Source organism: Theropithecus gelada, chromosome 1, assembly GCF_003255815.1.
Source record: "Theropithecus gelada isolate Dixy chromosome 1, Tgel_1.0, whole genome shotgun sequence".
NCBI lineage: Eukaryota > Metazoa > Chordata > Mammalia > Primates > Cercopithecidae > Theropithecus > Theropithecus gelada.
The window spans coordinates 148,010,923-148,034,212 of NC_037668.1; the positions used below are offsets into that span (position 1 = coordinate 148,010,923).

General features: G+C 34.5%; 1 protein-coding gene across 2 annotated transcripts in view; it reads left to right on the forward strand.

The window, feature by feature from the left end:
* GPATCH2 (G-patch domain containing 2) overlaps positions 1 to 23,290 on the forward strand; it is a 211,379-nt gene that overhangs the window by 15,029 nt on the left and 173,060 nt on the right. The window contains exons 3-6 of one of the 2 annotated variants that reach the window (XM_025397501.1): positions 1,771 to 1,832; positions 5,029 to 5,211; positions 5,697 to 5,776; positions 5,905 to 7,926. In XM_025397501.1, the coding sequence (XP_025253286.1) occupies positions 1,771 to 1,832; positions 5,029 to 5,211; positions 5,697 to 5,776; positions 5,905 to 5,937 (358 nt within the window). In that variant the 3' untranslated portion in view covers positions 5,938 to 7,926. Of the gene's footprint in view, positions 1 to 1,770; positions 1,833 to 5,028; positions 5,212 to 5,696; positions 5,777 to 5,904; positions 7,927 to 23,290 lie in introns of those variants that run through there. The other variant, XM_025397492.1, reaches the window with a different exon arrangement.

The following is a 23,290-nucleotide window of genomic DNA, read 5'->3' on the forward strand; positions in this document are numbered from 1 at the left end:
AGAATTTCCTTTGCTATTATTTAATACTCTTTTTTTTGATTTCAGAATATCATATTGCCTTTAGTCAACTTGTTTTATTTTGAAAAGATGAACCTAGCTGTATGTAGATTAGAGCAGGGTAAATCTGAATTCAGATTAGAAGATCATGGTCTAGAAAAAATAGCTTATCAATTCATAATGCTTTGTCTGCAAATCTGAACTCTGAACAAAGTTATGAAAAACTAACCCATTTGTGGCCAGATTTAATTTGACCTGTACTTAGTATGGATATTCATTCATTTAATTGAAAAATATATATTAATCAGTTTTGTGGAGTGCTATCCCAGACTCCTCTGAGGCAGTCTAGAATATACCTTGCTAAAATTGGAATAATTCAGAATTTTAAATACATTTTGCCTCAAGGGTTTCAGAAAAGGAACTGTGACCTGAGGTATATATAAGACCCTTCATTTGAGTTGTGTTAATGGGGGGCACACAGGAAAGAGGAGAGTATCAATAGTAGTTTAGACAGCAAAATGTCAGAAAGATAGTTTCTGAGGTGATTTTAATACTCTCATATTGTGGTGCATAGAAGACCATATATATTTGTAAATAAGAAAATATGATTGTGATGCTCTTCGAGAATTTTTTTTTCATTACCAATTGCACAATATAGGGAGCTTCATACAGCACTTAATTTGGAAGAAAGCTAGGGAGAGGTCTAAATTCAGAACTCCTTGGAAGAATGTGCCTCTTAAGAAATTCGTATATTCTTCATTAATATTTATTTTTTAAGAAATCAAACAGAAACTGAAATTATATTCAGAAATTGTATGTGGATTTAGATCTCACCTACAATTTTAATGCTAAACTTCTCAATTTAAATATTTTAATTAAAAAAGGGATGATTTCCTGATTGGTTAAAATTAAGAATTACAGTAAAAATAAAATACATGAGAATTTTTAAAGAACATCACTAAATTTTCTTTAAAAGCTAAGCCTCTCATTATATGACCTTGTTCTCCTGATATTTTAAACTAGACTATCATATAAGCATTACTTCTATTAGAACTAATAGTAACAGTTTATGTTATTCAAATATCTACTGTTTGTTTTATTTGTATGTTAGATTTGACTCTGGAGCTTCTGTGGTAGCAATGAGAGCCTGTGTTATTTTTGCACATTCCCCCCTTAATATTTGTAATATTCTTTTATTTTGCTTAAAAGTGACCTTAACTTTGATATAATGAATTATCACCAGTTTAAACTTTTTTCTTCCTTGCAAACTAATAGAGTTGTTGTGAATTCTTAAGTAATGTCTTCTCCAGAATATTTGCAAATGTGGTTATGAAAAGTAATCTTATCGTAGTCCCTTGTATTTCATGTGCTGAAGAAAGGCTTAGCCTGCTTTTGATTGAGACTTTTCCCATTTTATTGAGCAGTGTTGTTCCAGGCTCAAGCTGAATTGCATGGTGTAAGAAAGGAGCAGTGAGCATTTCATGAAAACACATAATAAAATGCATCAATTGTGTCAGCATCTCGTTGCAGTCACATCTGGCTTACTGTCAGGGTCCCATTAGATTCCTGTGGTTTTATGTGCCAAAAATAATATGCTCTGTAGTGAATGGAACCAGGATATTAGCAGTTTGATTTTATAAAAAATCATCTTATTTTCTTTCAGATCTTTGTCAGGCTTAAGTTCCATCTCTGAGCTGCCATGTCTCTTTAAAATTTTACGACTGAGAGATCAATTGTTCTTTTGATCTGTTTCTTTCTTTTTCCTTATTACAGTGATTCCAGCAGTCTCAGCAGTACTGATGCTGGATTGTTTACCAATGATGAGGGAAGACAAGGTACTGAAATGATATTTTTTTCTCTCTGTAGAAAATCTTCTTCATTCTAAAGTTGTGCTTATTACTTGTTATTTCATAAGTTGATGACTGCAATCCATTTACCTTACACACATTACTTAGTGAACTAGGATTTAGTATCGTAGCTGGTTTTTTATATGCTATGGAAGGTGTCCTGTCTTCATGACCTAAGTAATCGATTATTTCCAAAAGCTAGTATGTAGAGCTAATAATATTAAGGAAGGATTATCTTGTTTGAGAAAGCTTTACATACCTTTTTGATTTTCTCTCTTTTAGCAAATTTGAAAGAAACCAGTTCTTATTCTCTACCTAATTCCAAATGTACTTAAAACTGTTTAAGCATTCATAAAGGTGGATTTCCAAGTCATTTGTCATTTTTATTCAACTGTGACATTAATTCATTCTATCCAGTTTGTAAGTAATTAGATGATTTTTATGAATTCAATATTGTAAACCGTTAAACAGAAATGTCTTGCAACTTATATGTTTTCCATCTTTGAAACTTTGGGAAGCTTCAGTCATTAACATGGCAGTATTTTGAAGCTATGAAAAATTTAAAACACGCTAATAAGGGGCAGGATTAATCCTTAATAGGATTAATTTCATTTAGTCACACCTGTTCATGATTGTTTCCCTTTTTACACTCCACACAAATCATGAAATTAATACAGACAAATACCTATCACAAACGTTCTCTTCCTTTCTTAAGAATACATTAGAGGAAGACAGTAAGTTCCAAGTGAAAAACACTAACATAAATTTTAAATTATAAATTTATTTAATGATGTTATAAGAAAAGGACAAAGTAGTAGCCGCCTACACTTTTTTACTTAGTCTGTTCATCCTTTTGGCAGTACAAAAAAACGTAAATGAAGTGATCATTCTTTTCTGCCTACTTGTAAACTATTTGTTTTAGATGAATAGGTACATAACTATTTGAAAGGCCGTGGACTTTGAAGTTGATACTTTGCTGAAATATGTTAGAATGCTGGGGCTAAATGCGAGGGTAACTACTTTGATAATATACTTAAATTCTCATTAAAATACAGATCTTTCCTCAGGATTGTATTATAAACATGATACTGGTAATGAAATAAAATGAAAAAAATATAAAAATAACTTTGACAAGCCTATCAATCTTTGATAAGGGTGGAAGGGCTTACAATGATATGCCAGCATTTACTGTGAACTTACTATGTTTCACATTGCTAAGTGTTTTTCTTGCATTTAAGTTCTTAATTAATTCTTAAAATCCCTTTGAGATTCCCAGTTTTTTAAAATGAAGAAACTGACTCTAATAGAGTAGAAGTAACTTTCCTGGTGTTGCAGAACACTAGAATTCTAATTAGTCTGTCTGACTTCAGAGCAAGTTCTTAACCAATGACTATTTGATTTCCCTATTGAAGAATAAAGTTGTGTATTACATCAAAAATAAAATAACTTTATTTTTCTGTAATAGTGTTGGAATTCAGATATGTAGTAGTCAGTTTCAAGTGAGGCCCTGTTTTTTCTTATGCTTAAACCTGATCTGTGTAAGTTTAATATAAAGCTCAGTGAAAGTCCTGATATCTAAGTGCTGTTAATTGTGTTTTTTGAAAAATTTTTTTTTATTAATTCCCCAATAGAAACAAGCTGGTGACTCTAGTTTTTGAAATGCCTTTAATTTTTGATTCCATCTTAGTTGAAATATAGCTATTTCTCATAAAATAATTTTCAACTGAAACTTAAGAGTATTTTTAGTTTTCCTTTAAAGACGTTTGTTGAAAGAGATTTTAGAAATCAGAAATATCTTTCTCTAAAGGGAAACAGTTTATGACAATCATGATGACCCTCTTAGAAACCAAAATTAGTGGTGGCTTCTCATAATCAAGGGAAGGAGACTTTAATGAATCTCAGATCATCTTCAAAATGCTATTTGTTTCTTTCTGTTTTTCTTTTCTTTTTTCTCTTTTTTTTTAACACAAGGTCTCGCCCTGTCATCCAGGCTGGAGTGCTGGTGGTACGATCGTAGCTCACTGTAACCTCAAACTGCTGGGCTCAAGGGATCCTCCTGCCTCAGACTCCCGAGTAGCTAGGAGTACAGGTGCATGTCACCATGCCCGGCTAATTTTTAATCGTTTTAAAATAGGGTCTCGCTATCTTGCCCAGGTTGGTCTGGAACTCCTGACCTCAAATGATCCTCCCACTTTGGCCTCTCAAAGCACTGGGATTACACACATGAGCTACCATACCTGGCCTGTCTCTCTTTCTTTTAAAAGCCATCTGTCTTCTGTATTTTTGTCTCTTCATAACTACTTTTTCTTCAAAAAACAAAATACTGATTCTCACCTATGGCACATTTCAAACTGAATTTTCAATTGATCATTTATTGTTCCATGGTTACACTCATGGATGTTCCCAAAAGTCAGAATTATTGGATAGTGTTGGGCAAAAACATCTCACTTATTCAATATACTTTCTTCATAAACTCTAAGGTATTGTCACTTTTCATTCAAAATCAACTTTTTCAAAACTATTTCTTAATTAGCTTAATGGGATTAATTTCATTTAGTCACATCTGTTCATGATTGTTTCCCCTTTTATACTCCATACAAATCATGAAATAAGCTAATTATATACCCATATCTGCTGCAAAGCAAGGGTTCTACAGTTTTAACACTTTTTAATTCCCGGGAGCAGATTAAGGTTTGTTTTTTCTTAATGTGGAAGGGGTAGTAACTTAAATGGATTTTCTAATAGGTTTTGCCAAAGGATTAACCTGCTTATTATTGTTTTTCACATTTTAAAATTGGTTCGAAAACATAAAATTTTGTGTTTTTGTTGCCGACAGTTTCTTACAGTCTTAAGATAATATTTCTTAGGTAAAGCTGTGGTATAAAATAAAAAGTTTTCCTTATAGATTATATATGCAGTTATCAAATAAAACAGGATCCCCAATTAAATTTAAATTGTAGGTAAATAACATGTAATTTTTTAGTACAAGTATGTCCCATGCAGTACTTAGACATATTTCCACTAAAAATTTAATGCAAGTATTGTATACTTATATTAAAAGTTAGCCATTGATCTTACATTCAAATTTAACTGCCATCTTGTATTTTTATTACGTAAGACTAATTGTGTAACTGGATGATAAAACTGAATCTTTGGTGGGGGGGGGTTTCTTGTGTTTATACAGGTGATGATGAACAGAGTGACTGGTTCTACGAAAAGGAATCAGGTGGAGCATGTGGTATCACTGGAGTCGTGCCCTGGTGGGAAAAGGAAGATCCTACTGAGCTAGACAAAAATTTACCAGATCCTGTCTTTGAAAGTATCTTAACTGGTTCTTTTCCCCTTATGTCACACTCAAGCAGAAGAGGTCAGTAGCATTGGCTCCCTGGTGGATATAATGGGTTTAAGGTCAATCTAGGAATATTCATTCAAAGAGGATAAGATAAAGTGGAAATTAGAGAATATAAAGACAAGATGCTATAAAGAAATATATTGGCCACTAATATAGCTACTACATTTATCATGCTTTCAAATTATTTGAAAAATTGACTTGCTTTCTTGCTAGACTTACTGAGAAAATGTTGAAATGATAGGAACATGAATTGGGAGAAAAGAAAATGGGTATTTATTACTCTAGTGATTAAACACTGGTTAGTTAAGGGCTGACTACATTAGTACTTTGCTAGGTATTGCTCCAGTTTCTTTAAGTGTGAGTTTTGCATTTTCCCAAATAATATTCATGGCATTCACCGCCACCACCAACTTACTTTTCATTCTCTATTGATAGGATCTTCTTCTTCTATGCTTCAGCGATCATAGAAAACTTCTAAATTGAGTACTTTGATTTTCCAGGTTTCCAAGCTAGACTCAGTCGCCTTCATGGAATGTCTTCAAAGAATATTAAAAAATCTGGAGGGACTCCAACTTCAATGGTAGGCATACTTTTTTTGTGTAATTGTCATGTTTGGAAATGTTTCCATTTCTATGGAATAAAAAGCCACATCCTCATCCTTTATTCATATTCTAATGTTAAACTTAAAAATAATCCATTTTTTTGTAGGCTACAAACTGGACCAGTGAGATTCCCCTATAAACCAAATCTTCTAATGCTAATAAATTAGTTACGTTTTGAACATCTGGGGAATGACATTCGAGGGAACCTGGCTCCTGTCCTCTTCCCTGGAGGAATATCATTGAAGTGAGAGCCTCTTTGATGAAAAGATGGGGCTGTTTTTGCTGGAGGACTGGTATTCTAACTTTTAGTCAGAAGTGAACCTGACGGGGGAGGCTTTCTAGGGATCTAGGTTGGCCCAGGGTGGATAGAAACTACTGTAAATTATATATTTTTCTCTTTTATGATTTTTTTTTACATTGAATCCATTTATGTATACTTGCTTTGCCAAAATGCTAACAAAGCTAGAAAATTTTAAACTTCCAGATCTGACAAGTATTCCTTAATGTTTATATTGTGACTGATTAAGAATTAATTTTTACATATCTGACTGTTGTAAATAAAAATCGTGATGCGTTGACATATATGGTTCATTTTTAGAGAAGTCTTATAGAACCAGCATTATTTAAAATATTTGCATTTTACTCAGGGTATTTTAACAAGGGCTAAGATGAGTAGTAGGTGAGGTTGATAATCTTTGCTGGAGTTTGTATTTTGTTCAGCTTCCTTTCTACTTGGGTAATCTGCTCTGTATTGCAAACTCATTGTATTTTATAGTATAGCTTTCATTGTACTGCAAAAATCATCCTCGTTCTAAATTAGCCACAGTGATAACTAGTCTGCAGTAGTAGAAGCATTTACCTTTTAAATTACCTGCTTTGTCTGATACCTGAAACACATCAAAATTATTATTTTGGTTTAGAGCTTAATGAAACATGTGAAAGCTGGTATTTTTAACAAATACTGTGTGATTCTGAATCATATTGTCATGTTTAAAAGTGAGAGCTGCTTGTACATCTTTAGAATGGCAGACCATATGTGTCACTGTGAGTGTCAGAAATACTTGCATGAGCTCATTTTCACCAACCGGGGGGAAAATGTAATGTTTCTATTGATGGTATAATTTAGACACTATAATAAGTTCAGACCATTTGAGTTCTTCAAAATGGTTATATTAAAATGATATTTTTATTAAGCTTCAATAATGAAAATGTGATTTAATATGTGTATTTTTATATTATTGTATGGATTAATTGTTAATTCAGCATTTAATGGCTAACTTAAATATGATTGGAAAAGAAACTTCAAGTTGCCATTGCTTTTACCTAAAGTTTTTAAAATCTGAAAGATTTTAGCAAATGCATTAAGCAGGAATGTGTGACATCTCCTTTTAGATTGCTTGTCTAATTTGGAGAGATTAAAAATGGTAAAATGCAACTTTGAGTCTCTTTACCTTTGCATATTTAAAGTGATATTTAAAGGTACAATAGTGTGGTGTTGGTAATTGTAAGTAAGCTTTTCTGTGCTGTGTCTTTGGAGTAAAAATTCATGTTTTTTTTCTGAATTACATAAATGCTTTTGTTTTATTTTGTATAATGACTGTCTTTTAGATCTGAATAAGTCACTTTAAAACCTTGGCCTATGAACTTTGCCTTATCAATCATGAATCTAGATGAATGCTATCTAGTTCTTGGTTCAGTTTTACCTATTTTTATTTTTGGTTCACTGCTTGCTTGAGCATAGCTGGGATTTGTAGCCCATTTTCTAGGCTTATTGCAATCTCACTGTGGTATTTTATAGAAGCTATTACAACTGATAGGCTAGCTTCATGGTATTGATGATACATGGCTTAACCATACTAAAAGCTGCCTTCCCTCTCTAAATTGTAAAAAGGTGATTAAGTTTCACTTGATGGAGATATACTATATATGTGTGTTTATCATGGAACTAGTGCATTAGGCCATAAACTGTTTTTCTGGTCTATGTTTTTTGTATTTAAAATTTTACTGAAGACAATGGACTCCTTTGGGTTTTCTTTCTTTCAACCCTGAATTGTCCTTGTTTGGATTTTTAAGTACTGTAATTTTTTTTTTTTTCCAATAAAATCTCTGACTTGGGCAAGAAAGGTAAGAGTTCCAATTTGTGCTGATATTTCTCTGATTTCCTTTGCTAAGTTTTCGTTGTTGTTCTTGTTGCTTATGCTGTTTATATTATGTATAACTATAATATGTAGTTTTAAAAATCATAAGCTCGACCGGGCGCGGTGGCTCAAGCCTGTAATCCCAGCACTTTGGGAGGCTAAGGCGGGCAGATCACGAGGTCAGGAGGTCGAGACCATCCTGGCTAACACGGTGAAACCCCGTCTCTACTAAAAAATACAAGAAACTAGCCGGGCGAGGTGGCGGACGCCTGTAGTCCCAGCTACTCGGGAGGCTGAGGCAGGAGAATGGCATAAACCCGGGAGGCGGAGCTTGCAGTGAGCCGAGATCACCCCACTGCACTCCAGCCTGGGCAACAGAGCGAGACTCTGTCTCAAAAAAATAAAAAATAAAAAAATATATAAAAATCATAAGCTTACAAAACAGTCATCTTTACACAGTACCCATGACATCTGGTAATAAGAAGTGAAATTTAATAGCCTTAAACTTTCACACTGGAAAGCCAGATTGTTTTTAAGACATATTAATTTTCTGAGCAAAGTCAAACACATAGAACTGCAACCCATTAAACAGAAGGCCAAAAAAAGGTTTCTTAAGCAGATGAATGATGACTGCATAAGTATAATGAGGTAGTATCTTTGAAGTATAATGACAGAGGGAGAATCTTTTACTGAAATATCTATGTAAACTTTTTTGGGGGCAAGTTTTCAGTTGTATTATAGTTGATTCTGACTATTTGCCATAATTGTATTCTATACATTTGCTGAAAACATTGAATTAGGGAATACTGAATCATGGCTCCTAAGGGAAAGACAGAGTTAAGTTCCTGCGAGCCTCTGGTCACAACATTTTTACCAACTGATCAATAGATAACCTTGTTTTGTTTTACGTTTGTGTTTAAAGATATTTAATATATATTGTTGATGTACTAACATTGAACTCATGGCCAATAGCACTATAACTTATGTCTGAACAAAGCTTATCAAGTCTTTTCTCTATAAGGCACATCCCAGCCTTCTTGCACTTAGGAGCACTAGATGGCATTTCTCAGCACTATAGAAGGCACTATTTAAAACAGAATAATCACCCACAAAAAGCACAGCAATGTAAAAAAAAATCTGGTACTAATTTAGACTACAAAAAGGACATGTGTTTACAGTATGATGGTTTAAACAAGTAGGAAGAAAGTCACCTCGCTTACCTCTGGTAGGAATGCACATGTATATCAGGCAACTCAACATTTTTCACCACTCTGTACATGTTACTGAATGACTACAATAGTCAGAAATTGTGAGTATTGATTTTGGGTTTAACAAATAAATTTTAGCAAGCAGGCTGACTTAAAAATATGGAATCCACAATGGGAACGAAATTGACTCTATTTAGTTTTATAGAGAGCAAAGTGATATTGTAGAAAATTTATAGATTTTGAAGTCAGACCTTTGTGAATCCACACTCTGATTCTTTTTAGTTTAGTTGTAGTTACATTTTGAACCTTCTTCCCTCCTTTTGTTAAATACCAACAATAGTTACTTTTGCATAAGTGTCGTCAGGTTTTTAAATGAGATTATGTATACATGATGGGCCCAGCACCATCTCTGGTGCATAATATATATTAAATAAATGATAGTTACTATTATTAGATATATTAAACACAATACCTGGTACTTAAAGAACTTTTGTATCATGAGTCAAAGTGCAGAATTGTGGACCTTAAACTTTTCTGGTTTTTCCTTTTTTTTTTTTTTTTTTTTTGAGATGGTTCTTGCTCTGTTGCCCAGGCTGGAGTGCAGTGGCACAATTAAGGCTCACTGCAGCCGTGACCTCCCAGTCTCAAGCAATGCTACCACCTCAACCTCCTGAGTAGCAGGGTCTACAGGTGTGCACCAACACGTGTGGCTAATTGTTATATTTTTAGTAGAGATGGGGTTTCGCCATGTTGTCCAGGCTGGTATCAAACTCCTGGGCTCAAGCCTCCCAAAGTGTTGGAATTACAGGTGTGAAGCACTGCAACTGGCTTGTTCATATTTTATATAAAATTTGCCTTTACATTTAATATTTAAAGCTTTTTATATGGCATTCTTTTTTGTTTCTTTTATACCTCATTTATATTTGAACTGGCCTCTTTTCTTTAATATGGTCTGTGAATCATAGTTTCAAATATTTAGGTTGACAGCCACTCCGCTAAATCTCAAAACTGAACTGCAAACTGAGAAACTGCTTTAAACTCTTCTCCTGACCACAGAGCACATAACCTTCTCCCTCCATCATTTAAGCTAAATGAGTAGCTTAAATGATGGAGGGAGAAGGTCTAATAGCTATTCCTGAACCTATACTGTTCAGGAGATTTGGGTCCTGATCTACTTGACCTGCCTGATTTTTTAAATTAATTATGCTCATGTGCATGCAAACAGAGTCCTGAGATTTTTGTATTGAGAGAAATTACTGTTGCCATCCTAGTAAAGTACCAGTTTGTTAAAACCCAGCTAACTAGCATCTGTTATTCCCCACTTTTAGGAGAATGAAGCAAATAGTAATTAATTTCCAGGGATATGCTGAAGCTATTATCCAGGAGATTCAGCCTGAATCTCTCATATTTCCATAGTTTGTGCATTAAGCTTAATTCAGAATAATATTTCTCAGAATAATGATGCCAGAATCAGTTTTGGGATATAGTACCTATAAAGTGAATCCAAGTAACCTTACGTAAGCATACCTTCCAGTTAGCCAAGATGTATTCTATTCCTGTGCATCCTAAAAAATTAGTGGTTTTTTGTAGGTCAGAGCTTTTAAAATTCTTTTTTTATTTGAATTAATGGTCTTTCAACAGGTGTTACATTGGTATGCTGAAAATCAGCATTCAAATTGTGTAGTCTTTTGAAAGATCAGGAAATAAATGACTCAGCTTAAAACACAGTTGTTGAAAGTCAACATAAATATTACATAGAAATTTTATATAAGAGTGATAGGAATTTGTTTAAAAGTTTTATAATTGCCTCAGTTCACTTTTCTGTATGGTTCGAATAAGAATACATTGGTGCTGGTATTGGTGGTTATTCTGCCAAAGAAAATGAATCTGATTTAATTGACTATTTATACATGTTTATCAAGTTCAAAAATCTGAAAAAAAATGTGAACATTAGCTCTTAATCCAATTTATCATGCTACACAAATAATCATACTGTTTACATTCACTATACAAAAACCCTGAACACAATAATTTGTATCTGTTTAGAATCTTGAGTCAGTTCATTCTATAGGAGAAAAAGAATATTGTATTTTCTTCTGTGAAGTCATAGAAAACCAGGATTACATGAGTGGCATTTTGTTAATGACAATCATACTGTAATGGTTTACTCTGTATGTCTTGCTCAACTTTTGTTGTTTCTTAGGAAACTAGAGTAGGAATATTTAGTCTACTTTATAGCCTTTTACAGCAGAAGGGCCATGTAATTTTTTTTTTTTTTTTTTTTTTGAGATGGAGTCTCGCTCTGTCCCCCAGGCAGGAGTGCAGTGGCGCGATCTGGGCTCACTGCAAGCTCCACCTCCTGGGTTCATGCCATTCTCCTTCCTCAGCCTCCCGAGTAGCTGGGACTACAGGCGCCCACCACCATGCCCGGCTAATTTTTTGTATTTTTAGTAGAAATGGAGTTTCACCGTAGCCAGGATGGTCTCCGTCTCCTGACCTCGTGATCCACCCGCCTCGGCTTCCCAAAGTGCTGGGATTATAGGCATGAGCCACCGCACCCGGCCCTTATTTATTTATTTATTTTCTCCTGCTCTGTTGCCAAGGCTGGAGTGCAGTGGCAGATCTCAGCTCACTGCAACATTTGTCTCCCAGGGTCAAGCGATTCTCCTGCCTCAGCCTGCCCAGTAGCTGGGACTACAGGCGCCTGCCACCACGCCAGCCAATTTTTGTATTTTTAGTAGAGCCGGGATTTCGCCATGTTGGCCAGGCTGGTCTCAACTCCTAACCTCAGGTGATCCACTGACCTCGGCCTCGCAAAGTGCTGGGATTACAGGCGCGAGCCATCAAACTAGACCAGAAGGGCCATTTAAAATGCAGTTGATTTACATAAGGGAACTTGATAGTCGAAGAGAAAGGAAAATTTTTATGATAGAAAGCAAATCTAAAATGATTTTTAAAAATACACACAGCCTATGTCCTCAACTGTAATTTGACCATGACTGATTATCTAACATTTTTTGAGTGGAATTCACTAGTGAAATGCTTTATTTTAACCCCTGTGAACTGATACATGTTTGTATCCATAAGACATTTTGGGATACTTTGGAGAATACAAGAAGAAAGTGTGTTTAAACTTATATTTTAAATATATATCATGTATATTCTAATCTATTACTATATATTAATTTTGTGTTTGTCTTATTTCAAAATCAGTTTAAGATCAAAATTTCACATTAGACACTGATACTTTTTTTTTTTTTTTTTGAGACAAAGTCTCACTCTCACCCAGGTTGGAGTGCAGTAGTGCGATCTCGGCTCACTGCAACCTCCGCCTCCCGGGTTCAAGGCATTCTCCTGCCTCAGCCTCCCTAGTAGCTGAGACCACCTTCGTGTGCCACCATGCCCTGATAATTTTTGTCTTTTCAGTAGAGACAGAGTTTCACCATGTTGGCCAGGCTGCTCTCAAACTCCTGACCTCAGGTGATCCTTCTACCTCAGCCTCCCAAAGTACTAGGATTACAGTCATGAGCCACTATGCCCGGCCAGAAACTGACCCTTTTTTAAATAACTTATTTTGGGATAACTTGATTCTGTATCTTAGAAAAGTACAACTTAATAGAATTATAATAAATATTTCTTTTACAAAAGACATTTTAATACAGTCTCTTTCATTTAAAATTCTATATTTTGGGTCAGGCATGGTGGCTCACACCTATAATCACAGCACTGGGAGGCCAAGGCAGACGGATCACCTAAGGTCAGGAGTTCAAGACCAGCCTGGCTAACATGGTAAAACACCATCTCTACTAAAAATACAAAAAGTAGCAGGGCATGGTGATATGTGCCTATAATCCCAGCTACTAGGGAAGCAGAGGCAGGAGAATCACTTAAACTCGGGAGGTGGAGGTTGAAGTGAGCTGAGGTCATGCCACTGCACTCCAGTCTGGGCAACAGAGCGAGACTCCATCACAAAAAAATAAAAATAAATAAATAAATTCTCTATTTTGATGTCATTTACAACTGTAGATTCAATATCATAAAAATTTAATATCCATAGTTATTTGAAAATATGACTTGAACAATTTTTCATTCAGTTCTATTAAATGGTATCTGTCTTGATATTCTTATTGTGTTATGCTTTATTAAAAGAGCAGATATTTACAAATTTAAATAGTGCCAATAGAGTAGTATATTTGTTCATTTAATTAGCAGTATTTTAATGTTTGTTATATTCTCCATATTTAGTATTGAAAACCCTTTAGGAAAAATTATATGAACAGGTGTTCAATCTTGGTATTTTAATGTTACCAAAATTGACAACATATATTTTTCCATGTATTTAAAATATTGGTTCTTGCTTCTCTGATAACTTAGTCTTTGAATTGGCTTGACTTCAAAGACTTCATTGTCATTTGAGTTTGTGATGCTTCAGAAATCTGGTACCTTGCAAAGTGAATGTTAGTATTTTTAGTAATTACTACAGACACAATGTTGCTTACTATGTGCCAGACACTTTTCTACAGGCTATTTATATATATATATTCATTAATCTTATTAACATATCTATAATATACATTTATGTTTACAACTTAAACAGTTTATTACATGTTCTTCCTTTGACAAGCCAAAAATAATATGATTCGGAAGTTATATTTCTGTCATGTTGCTAATATTAATAAATATAAATAAATTCGCTTTATAAAGTAGTCTTCATTTCTTTGTTATAAAATGACTGGTTACAAAGTGTGAGTTATTTTTGAAATACTCACAAGCATTCTTTGTATCTTGAATGGCAAGCACAATCAAGATGTGTGCCGTAATAAAAATGATAATGAAATGTTTTACTGCTTCTATCAGATTAATCACTGGAACCCAATCCTCCATTTTCACCCTTTCTTCCCTTTGTATGTTTCTCAGATAGTCTATAGTACCTTTTTGCTGATCTAATTCTAGCACCTTTTGGTCTGCTTGCTTGCTCTGTTTCAGCTTGTTCTCCCTGCCTGACTTCCATGGTCCCTCATCTCTCCAGCCTGTTTTACAATGTGCCACATAGCTGTCACATTGCTCTGTTAGTTCAGCTGTGATAATGTCCTCTGTATTTCTTATATTCCTTTCCCCTCCTTTCTCATATAACTTAGCAAAACTCTGGGAAAGCCTCTTAAAGGAGGTTGATCTTTTTAGCTGAGACTTCGAGAATAAGCTAGAACTTACCTACTGATTGGGTAGGGAAATTGGCAGACAGAAAGGCATGGTCAAGGATTAAGTTTGAAACAGCCTGGGGTATTCAGGAAACCGTGAATCCAGTATTACTGAGATATAAGATATGCTTGTGTGGAGTGTTATGTAGCAGGGAAGGTTTGGCTGAAAATGTGGGCAGGGGTTAGGTCCTCATGGACGTTGTGGTCCATGGGAATGCATGTGAACCCATGTAATCTCCAAGGGGTTAAAGATGATCAGATTTGTTTTTTAAAAGATTACATGGGCAGCAGTGTAGAGAGTACATTAGATAATTACTCATTAAGACTATATCAGGAGGCTAAGATCCATGCCTTTTCTACAGTAGGTGGGATCCATGGACTAGACTGAACCCTTAAATTTTTACTGGACCTGATATTCTGATCAACTCTTGCATGACATCCACTTGTTTAACGAAGATTTTTGATACTAGGTAATACCAGTGTCAGATACTGCTGGGCCTCAGGTGTTAGTGATGAACAAGTTAGATATGATCTCTTGAAGCTTACATTTTAATGAATAAAAATAAACCTGGTGGAGGTTGGGAGGAGAATAAGGAAATAAAAATGGACATGGAGAAAATTAAGCAGGGTAAGTGTTAGAGAATTATAGGATATGATGTTGATTGGAGAGAGTATGATTTGCAGGCTGGGATTTTCAGCCTTGGACAGTCTAGTGCCTTTCTTGTAATTGCCATTGTAACAATTGGGGAAAGGAGCAAGGGTGTACATTATTCATCCCTTTTCATTCAAGAAGTTGGGATAGGTTTTAGCCATCTCTCGTGATTCCTGATCAGATTGCCCAAAGGTTTTAAATGTCATTATGGATAGGCCTGTGAATAGCAAAAAAAAGGTACTTTTGTTTACTAGGTACAGCTTTCCTACTAATGCTTCTGAATTTTTTTTTTTGCCTTTATGTTTATTTTTTAATTGAGACAGTAATAATTATACATATTTATGGGGTAATGTGATAATCTGAAACATGTATGCAATATGTAATAAATCAGATTAATTACGATGTCCATCACCTCAGACATTTATTATTTCTTTGTAACTTTTGAATGATTTTTTTTTTTTACAGAAAGTTTACAGATGCTAAATATTTATATAGCATTTTGGATGTTCCCTTTAGATTTCATCATAATGTATGTCCTGAAATTTAATATGTAAGAACTTCCCTACAGAGGTTACCAGTTTACTCTTCTGCTTTCATGGCTACTTAAATATTATGCAGTACAACTAGTCTTTTTATTACCTTTTTAAAAATGCATGAATACCATGCTTTCTGCTTTTTATTTTTCTTACTTTAGTATTTGCATACAAATTCTTAAGTCACTCCTTTATTAGCAAAGAAATGGTTTATTTTACTTTTTTGTTTTTGAGATATATGTGATCTACGGACTTTTTAATGAATCTCTTTAAAAACATTGAATTTGCAAATGTGAGGTTTTCTAAAAATACTTCTTAGACTATGATTATCATTTTAAAACTTCTCTTTTGTATCCTAAGAAACCTTTGAAATATGTTTTAAAATGCTCTTTCTTTCAAAATTAAGGCTGCTGATTGGTGACCATTTGACTTCACAGATGAAGACGCAACACCTTTTTTTAGTTGTCTTTTAAAATGGTGATGACTTTGCCATAGTCCCCATTGTTATTGTTTTTTTTAAATCAAAATCAGGGAAACAGAAATGCTGCAAACATTTTACTTTCTAGGAACCTTCTACTCTGTTTTTCTGCCTTTTATGTTGCTGATACAATTATTCTGATGGTCTATAAAATTTGGTTTTCTACTTTCCCTTCAGATATGTCAGATACCTAATATCAGAAAAGCTCAAAATCAATGATGAGTAGAACACTTCCAAATAATATTTAACAAGCACTTTCTATACAGAAGTCACCTGCAAGTCCTCCAACTGAAGGTCAATTTGAAGAACTGAAAATTCATAATGAAATCATCTAGATAGGAGTTTTCTTTACTATAGTTAGAGAATGCCAACCAGATATTTGTTGACTGTCATCCAGGAAAGGGGATTGTGATAAACCAGAGATGCCAACAGGTACTTATGTATGTTTTAAGCCAATAAAACTTGTAAAATTTTTGTTGTTCAGTCCCAATTATCTGAAACACTGACCAGTACTTAATGGGGGCAATTTGATGATTTTTTTTCCTACCAAAGGAGTAATGACTTGTGCCATTAATCTTCCTCTTAGAACTTCATATTTCAATCTCATGTTTGGTCATAGACAGTTTACTATTGAAGTATTCCAGGTCCATACAATTCTGAACTTGCAGGAGTGTTTATCTTTAAGTGACATGTAACTATGTAGTTACATTTAATGGTATCTACTTGGTTTTTTTGAGGTGTTTTAGATTTGAACTGATTTTGAAGTATTCAGTCTAGAAATTGTTCTTTAAAAACTAAACGTTTCTTACTTACATTTCATCTCATTTTATCTCATTTAAGTGTATCCTTAATAAATTCTTCTAATTTTTCAGTTCACAGAAATACTTCATAAAAATTCACAAAAGTATTTGTATCATTTGTCAGATGAAAAAATAAGTATATGTTACATTTGACTCAGAAACTTGATGTCTTGCCTAATTGTGTTTTCAACTATAAAGTTTTTGGTTCAGCTGTATGCACATGTCATGAAGACTTAGGATATCTGCATTGTTCAAGGGGCTGGGGATACAAAATTTGTCCTCAGGTACCTTACAGTTTGGTTACTGAAAATTGAGAAAGGGGGAGCAAAAAAAGAGACCTAACATTTGTTAAGGGAAGCATTGATCCTCAGTGGGTTTTGGTTCTTCAACTTAACATTTGGTTTTATGTGTTATCTTTGTCTGCCTCCACTCTTGCCACATCTAGACAAGTCTGAGCCTTATTTCTTCATCTGTCATAGCAGCCCCTTCTTTTCAATTTCATCTATCACTACCCTAATATAGTATCTCATAGCCTTACATTTTTATAGCCTCCTCCCTGGTCTGTCTTTTGATTTTCTTGCCTCTAATCCATATCACACGTAACTCCAAGTAAACATTTCTAAAGTGTGGTTATACTCGTGTCACTCCTGTGCCAAGAAACAGTTTCCATTACCATCTTAGTAAAATTCAATTTGTTCTTTTCTATTTTCCCTCTTCACCTATGACCTATAATACTTCACTCCTTTCCAGATGGTGTTATGTTCTCAATGCCCCCACCCTTTCTCCAGCCTTCCCATATTCAACCATATCCATGTATATTACACCTCTGTTCACAGCAGTGTACCCCTCACTTCTTTCTGCTAGATTCATGTCCTTCAGGTATCAGTTCAATTCTATACCTTTTTTTCAAAACCTTCCCCAACTCTTCACACTTTTGAGGTCACTGTTATCTGAAATGGCATTATACCTTCTGTCTCTGCCACTCATTAATTCATTCACAGATAACCTAGTATATTATACTGTTAACCATCTGCTTACTTTAACTATGTGTACCCAATGATGGGAGTCCTATTAGCACATACAATAGCTCCAATGATGGGAGTTATTAGCACATTGTATGTGTTTAATATTTTTTTAGGCTGAATGCAGTGGCTCACGCCTGTAATCCCACACTTTGGGAGGCCGAGGCGGGCGGATCACGAGGTCAGGAGTTTGAGACCAGCCTGGTCAACATGGTGAAACCCCATCTCTACTAAAAATACAAAAAATTAGCCAGGCATGGTGTCAGGTACCTGTAATCCCAGCTACTTGGGAGGCTGAGGAAGGAGAGTCGCTTGAACCCAGGAGGTGGAGGTTGCAGTGAGCCAAGACTGAGCCACTGTACTCCAGTCTGGGCAACGGAGTGATACTCTGTCTCAAAAAAAAGAAAAAAATTTTTTTTTTTTAAATGTTGATGGTTATTTACTGGGTATGACCTTAGGGTTTTTTGTTTTGTTTTGTTTTCATGACAGAATCTGGCTCTGTGGCCCTAGCTTGATTGCAACAGTGCAATCTTGGCTCGCTGCAACCTCCAGTTCCCAGGTTCACGTGATTCTTGTGCCTCAGCCTCCTGAGTAGCTGGGATTACAGGCTTGCACCAGCACACTTAGCTAATTTTTTTGTATTTTTAGTAGAGTCAGGGTTTCGATATGTTGTCCAGGCTGGTCTTAAACTCTTGATTTCAAGTAATCCTCCTGCCTCAGCCTACCAAAGTGCTGGGATTACATATGTGAGCCACTGTGCCCACCGACCTTATATTTTATAGGCAGTTTTCCACCATTAGTTATATTGCCAGTGTAACTTTAAGTAACAACAACATTCTTTCTGACAAATATTAGTTTCCAGGGTTTTCGTTGTTTTAATTTTGCCCTTTTATGTGCTTCATGAAATGATAGCATATACAGTTACAGTTGACAGCACATTAAAAAGATGATTGGATGCCTGGTGTGCAGATGCAGGGCTTGCTAGACCTTTTGGTTGGGGGATCCATAAGTGTTGCTATCCATAGGGATTTCCCTTTGGCGAGCTGCAGAGAGAATGACATGCCTTTGTTATTTGGGGTGGGGATACAATGGCGTCCACTAGCCAACATTCTTGTTGTAAAGAAGGACAGGTTTTATTCATTGTGCAGGTTTTCACTGAATTTTCCTGATTTTAGTAAAAGAGTAACATGAGCTTTGCAGGAATGGCCCCTTTCTAGTTTAACATTTTCATATAATCAGTTTTGAGCTTCTGGTGGGATATAGGGTAGAAGTTGTAATATATGACTATATGGGCTGAGAAATGGGATCTGGGGAATCAACTTTTTAAAAAATAGACTATCCATGAATTGCCTATTTAAGAGGTATCTAGAGCCTCCAATTTGTGAACTTCTCTGGCGTGTACTGTTTCAGTCAGCTTGTTTTTTATTGCCACCCTCTCCCCACCCTGTTGCACATAGAAGCAGCTGGGCGGTCAGCCTCACATCTGTTTGATTTTCATCTTCTGTGATTTTGCCTTTTTTGTTTTTTAAGAGACAAGAGTCTCACTCTGTTGCCTAGGCTAGAGTGCAGTAGTTCCTTCATAGCTAACTGCAGCCTCGAACTCCTGGGCTCAAGTGATCCTCCTGCCTCAGCCTCCTGAGTAGCTAATACTGTAGACACTGACCACCATGCCCAGCTAATCTTTTTTTTTTTTTTTTTTTTTGGTAGGGACAGGGGTCTTGCTATGTTGTCCAGGCTGTTCTCGAACTCCTGGCCTTAAGTGATCCTCCTGCCCCAGCCTCCCAAAGTGCTGGGATTACAGCCACCACACCTGGCCTGTTGACATATTTTGTCTGTTGGTATCTTCTTTTCTGTTTTCTTTGTCCTTGTAGAGTTGTACCTTTTTATTCTATTGATTTTAGTGGGGCTTTGGGAGGAAGCTGAAATAAATGTATGATCAGTGTGTTAGATTTCCTGGGAAGTCCTAGCTAGTGTTCTTTTCTTTTAATTATCATTATTTTAAAATAATAAATACACAGGTTTTAAAATTCAAATAGAAAGTATCCAGTAGAAAGTCCTTCCCTATGCCCAGTCCCTTCCATACTCATCTGTACAAATAGAGCTTCTGTGACTTTAACCTTGATTTTTACACTTGAAAAAGATGATGGAGAGATCCTAAATCATACCTATATTTTCATTCGTTTGGCAGTATAATATTTCATTATAGAATATTGTTAAATTATTTTTCATATCAACTTTTGTGTTAAACTAATATAAAAGGGCAGAAATATTTGATTACTATTCATTATAATAGCTAACATTTATTGAGTTCTTATTAATTGCCAGGTTTTATTCTAATCTTTTTTTGTATATCAAATCATTTAATGTTCACAAAAAGCCTAATTAGGTCAATATTATCTCCTCTCCATCTTATAGACCAGGAAACTGAGGGACAAATGGCTTAAATGACTTGTTCAAGGTCACAGGATTTTAACACTGCCTCGTGGCCAATTTCCCAAGGACTGAACCATCAAGCTATACAGCATTCCTTGTAAGGGTAAAATATATATTTCCAGTTAATTTTTTAAAAATTTGATAAACCTAACTGCCCACTAAAATAATATATCTCAGCCAGATATTTTGGTCAATTTAATGAATATACTGGACAAATCATTATTCTGAGTTTGGTTTATGAAATTAAATTTTTTGAATTGTAAATGTGTTTTATTTTTCAATGTAATCATTTTTCATAATGTAAAGATACTCTTTATTCTTCTTTCTATCAATTCTTTCTTCTACTACTTCACCCCACTTAATATTTTCTCTCCTATTCTTGATATCTTTTGATTTAAGTTATGTTAAAAGGTTCTTACTGTGACATGTAGGTTTTTTCTTTCTCAAGTTTATTAAAAAGTAAATTATTCTGTTACCTGTCAGTCTTCTTTTATATATATATACATACACACACACACATATATACACACACACACATATACACACACACACACATATATATATATTTTAAAAGTTAGTGACAACAGTAAATATTTGAATAACACTTAATGTTTTATAAGGAGCACCTTTGTAGGATCCATTTTATGGGTTCACAAATAGATTTTCAAAGAATTACCTACATTAAGAAGGATCGGCCGGGTGCAGTGGCTCATGCTTGTAAAATCCCTTTCTCTACTGAAAATACGAAAGTTAGCCAAGTGTGGTGGTACACGCCTGTAATTCCAGCTACTCGGGAGGCTGAGGCAGGAGAATTCCTTGAACCCAGGAGGTGGAGGTTGCAGTGAGCTGAGATCGCGTCACTGCACTCCAGCCTGGGCAACAAAAGCGAGACTCCGTCAGAAAAAAAAAAAAAAAAAAAAAAAGAGATCACAGTTAGATCTCCAGTTCTGTTGCAAATTAAAATTCTCAGAAAAATATGCTTTTTCCCGTATAATCAGCTAGAGCTATAGTGATGTTGCTTTTTTGAATGTTACTTTTGAAAACACTGAGACTTGAAATTTACATTACTTGTGAACTTTACAACATTGCCTGTCTCAAAATTTGATTGAGTTCCCGTTTTGGGGAAAGATTCAAGGGTTTTTACTATTGAATTCTTAGTTTACTCTTTAAAATTATAAATGATATTGAAATAAATAATTTAATTCAAGCCACGTATTTGGCATTAGCCCCTTTCATATATACTAATATCAGACCTGTTCCTTCTTCACTAATCCTTCTTCCTTATATAGCTTCTCAAAACTGTGCTTGCTCAACTTTTGGAATTGACTGTTTTTAGGAAATACCAGTTAATCTAACTCATTCCTTGATTGAACGTAATCTCAGAGTCACCCTCTTTCCTTAACATCTTACTGTAATCATATGTTTGTTACTGAAATGCCCTTACTTTCCTTTGGCATGCTCCTTAAAGGTGCTAGCTGTCTAACTGACTGGATGCATTTTCTTTCATCCTATTTCTCTCAGTATATAACTCCCAGCTCCACAGTGGAGCACTGTGAAGGACAAGGAGGGCAAAGCAGGCGCTTTATATATGGGAAAGGTACCTTTACACACATGTGCACACAGACACACTTTCTTTTTAGATTATCTTATTTCCAATAGGTAATCCTTGATTTCATTTAGTCACTAGGAGGACATAAACTTCTTTTTACAACAATTATAATCATGAATTTTTTTTAAGTGAATTAAGGTATGAATATGTATGAAGAAATTAGATGTTCTAACCATGAATATATAGCATCACTGTGTCTTGAGTGAATTACAGACTTTACTCATTTCTGGGCCATTTGTTTTATATATAGATTAAATATAGATAATTACTCATTTGACAGGTTACTTTATTACTTTGATATATCTCAAAGTACCGCATGCAGTTACAGTGTGATTATTATAATAATTTGGAATCATTAATAACCAAAATTAGCATTTCATATAAATTAAAATGTAAAAGTTAGAATTTGATTTTGTTTAAAGTCAGTTGTACTTCTGTTGGTTACTTTGATTTAATAATAAAAAAATACTTTTTTAAACAGCAGTTGTTAATTATTTTTAAGTTCACATGTTAAATATAAAAATGGTTTGTAACTGTTCTAAATTATAGTTAGAAATATCAGCTCCTGTAGATGAATAAATTCGTTTTTGCCTTGTGCCTCACATGTATGAAAAAATTATGAGTTAAATGTGTTTCTTGGGAACAAATATGCATCACATATGATATATTAAGCTTAAAATTTAGTTTTACATTTATGAAGCACTTAGCCACGTACCTAGAGCATCTAGATGTTAAATAATTGTTCTGTATTATTCTAATACTTCTAACAGTATCTTGTTTAGATAGATACTAAATGATTAAACTACTTAGAAATTATTTGCATACTCCTTAAGATTCATTACCTGAAGAAACAAAATTAAAATATTCTAATTAAGTATCCTGTTTTAATCTTTAATTTTAATTTTGTTTTGTTTTGCAATAAGGATTCGTGCTTCTGGTTGAAAGTGAATTTTACCTGCTTTTTTAGGTTAACGCAGTTCTTAAGAAAAGCAGATCTATTCTAGCTATGTAATGCATTTTATTTAATTTTATGGTTTTTATGATACCATATATTACAGATTGCCGAAAATATAGAAAAATTTTAGAGAACATTTTTGGATTTGATGGATTACCACTCTTGAAAGGGAAACAAAACACTAAATATTTCTAATCCCGCATTATTTACCGCATGGGTGGTTAAATGCTACTTTAAGCCTCATAAAATTAAAAGGGAGAAATCTGCCAACTGTAGCAGGAATTGGATTTAGGAAGAGTGGTACAGAGCCAAAATATTGCTACAGAATTAAATGTCAAAAATCTTCTTTAATAGTAGATATATAGTTCACAGTGCTTGGTTATGATTAATACATTTAATCTAAATCACTGAAAGTTGCACTCTCCTTTTCCATAAAATACAATAGGACACAAATCAGTTTTACTGT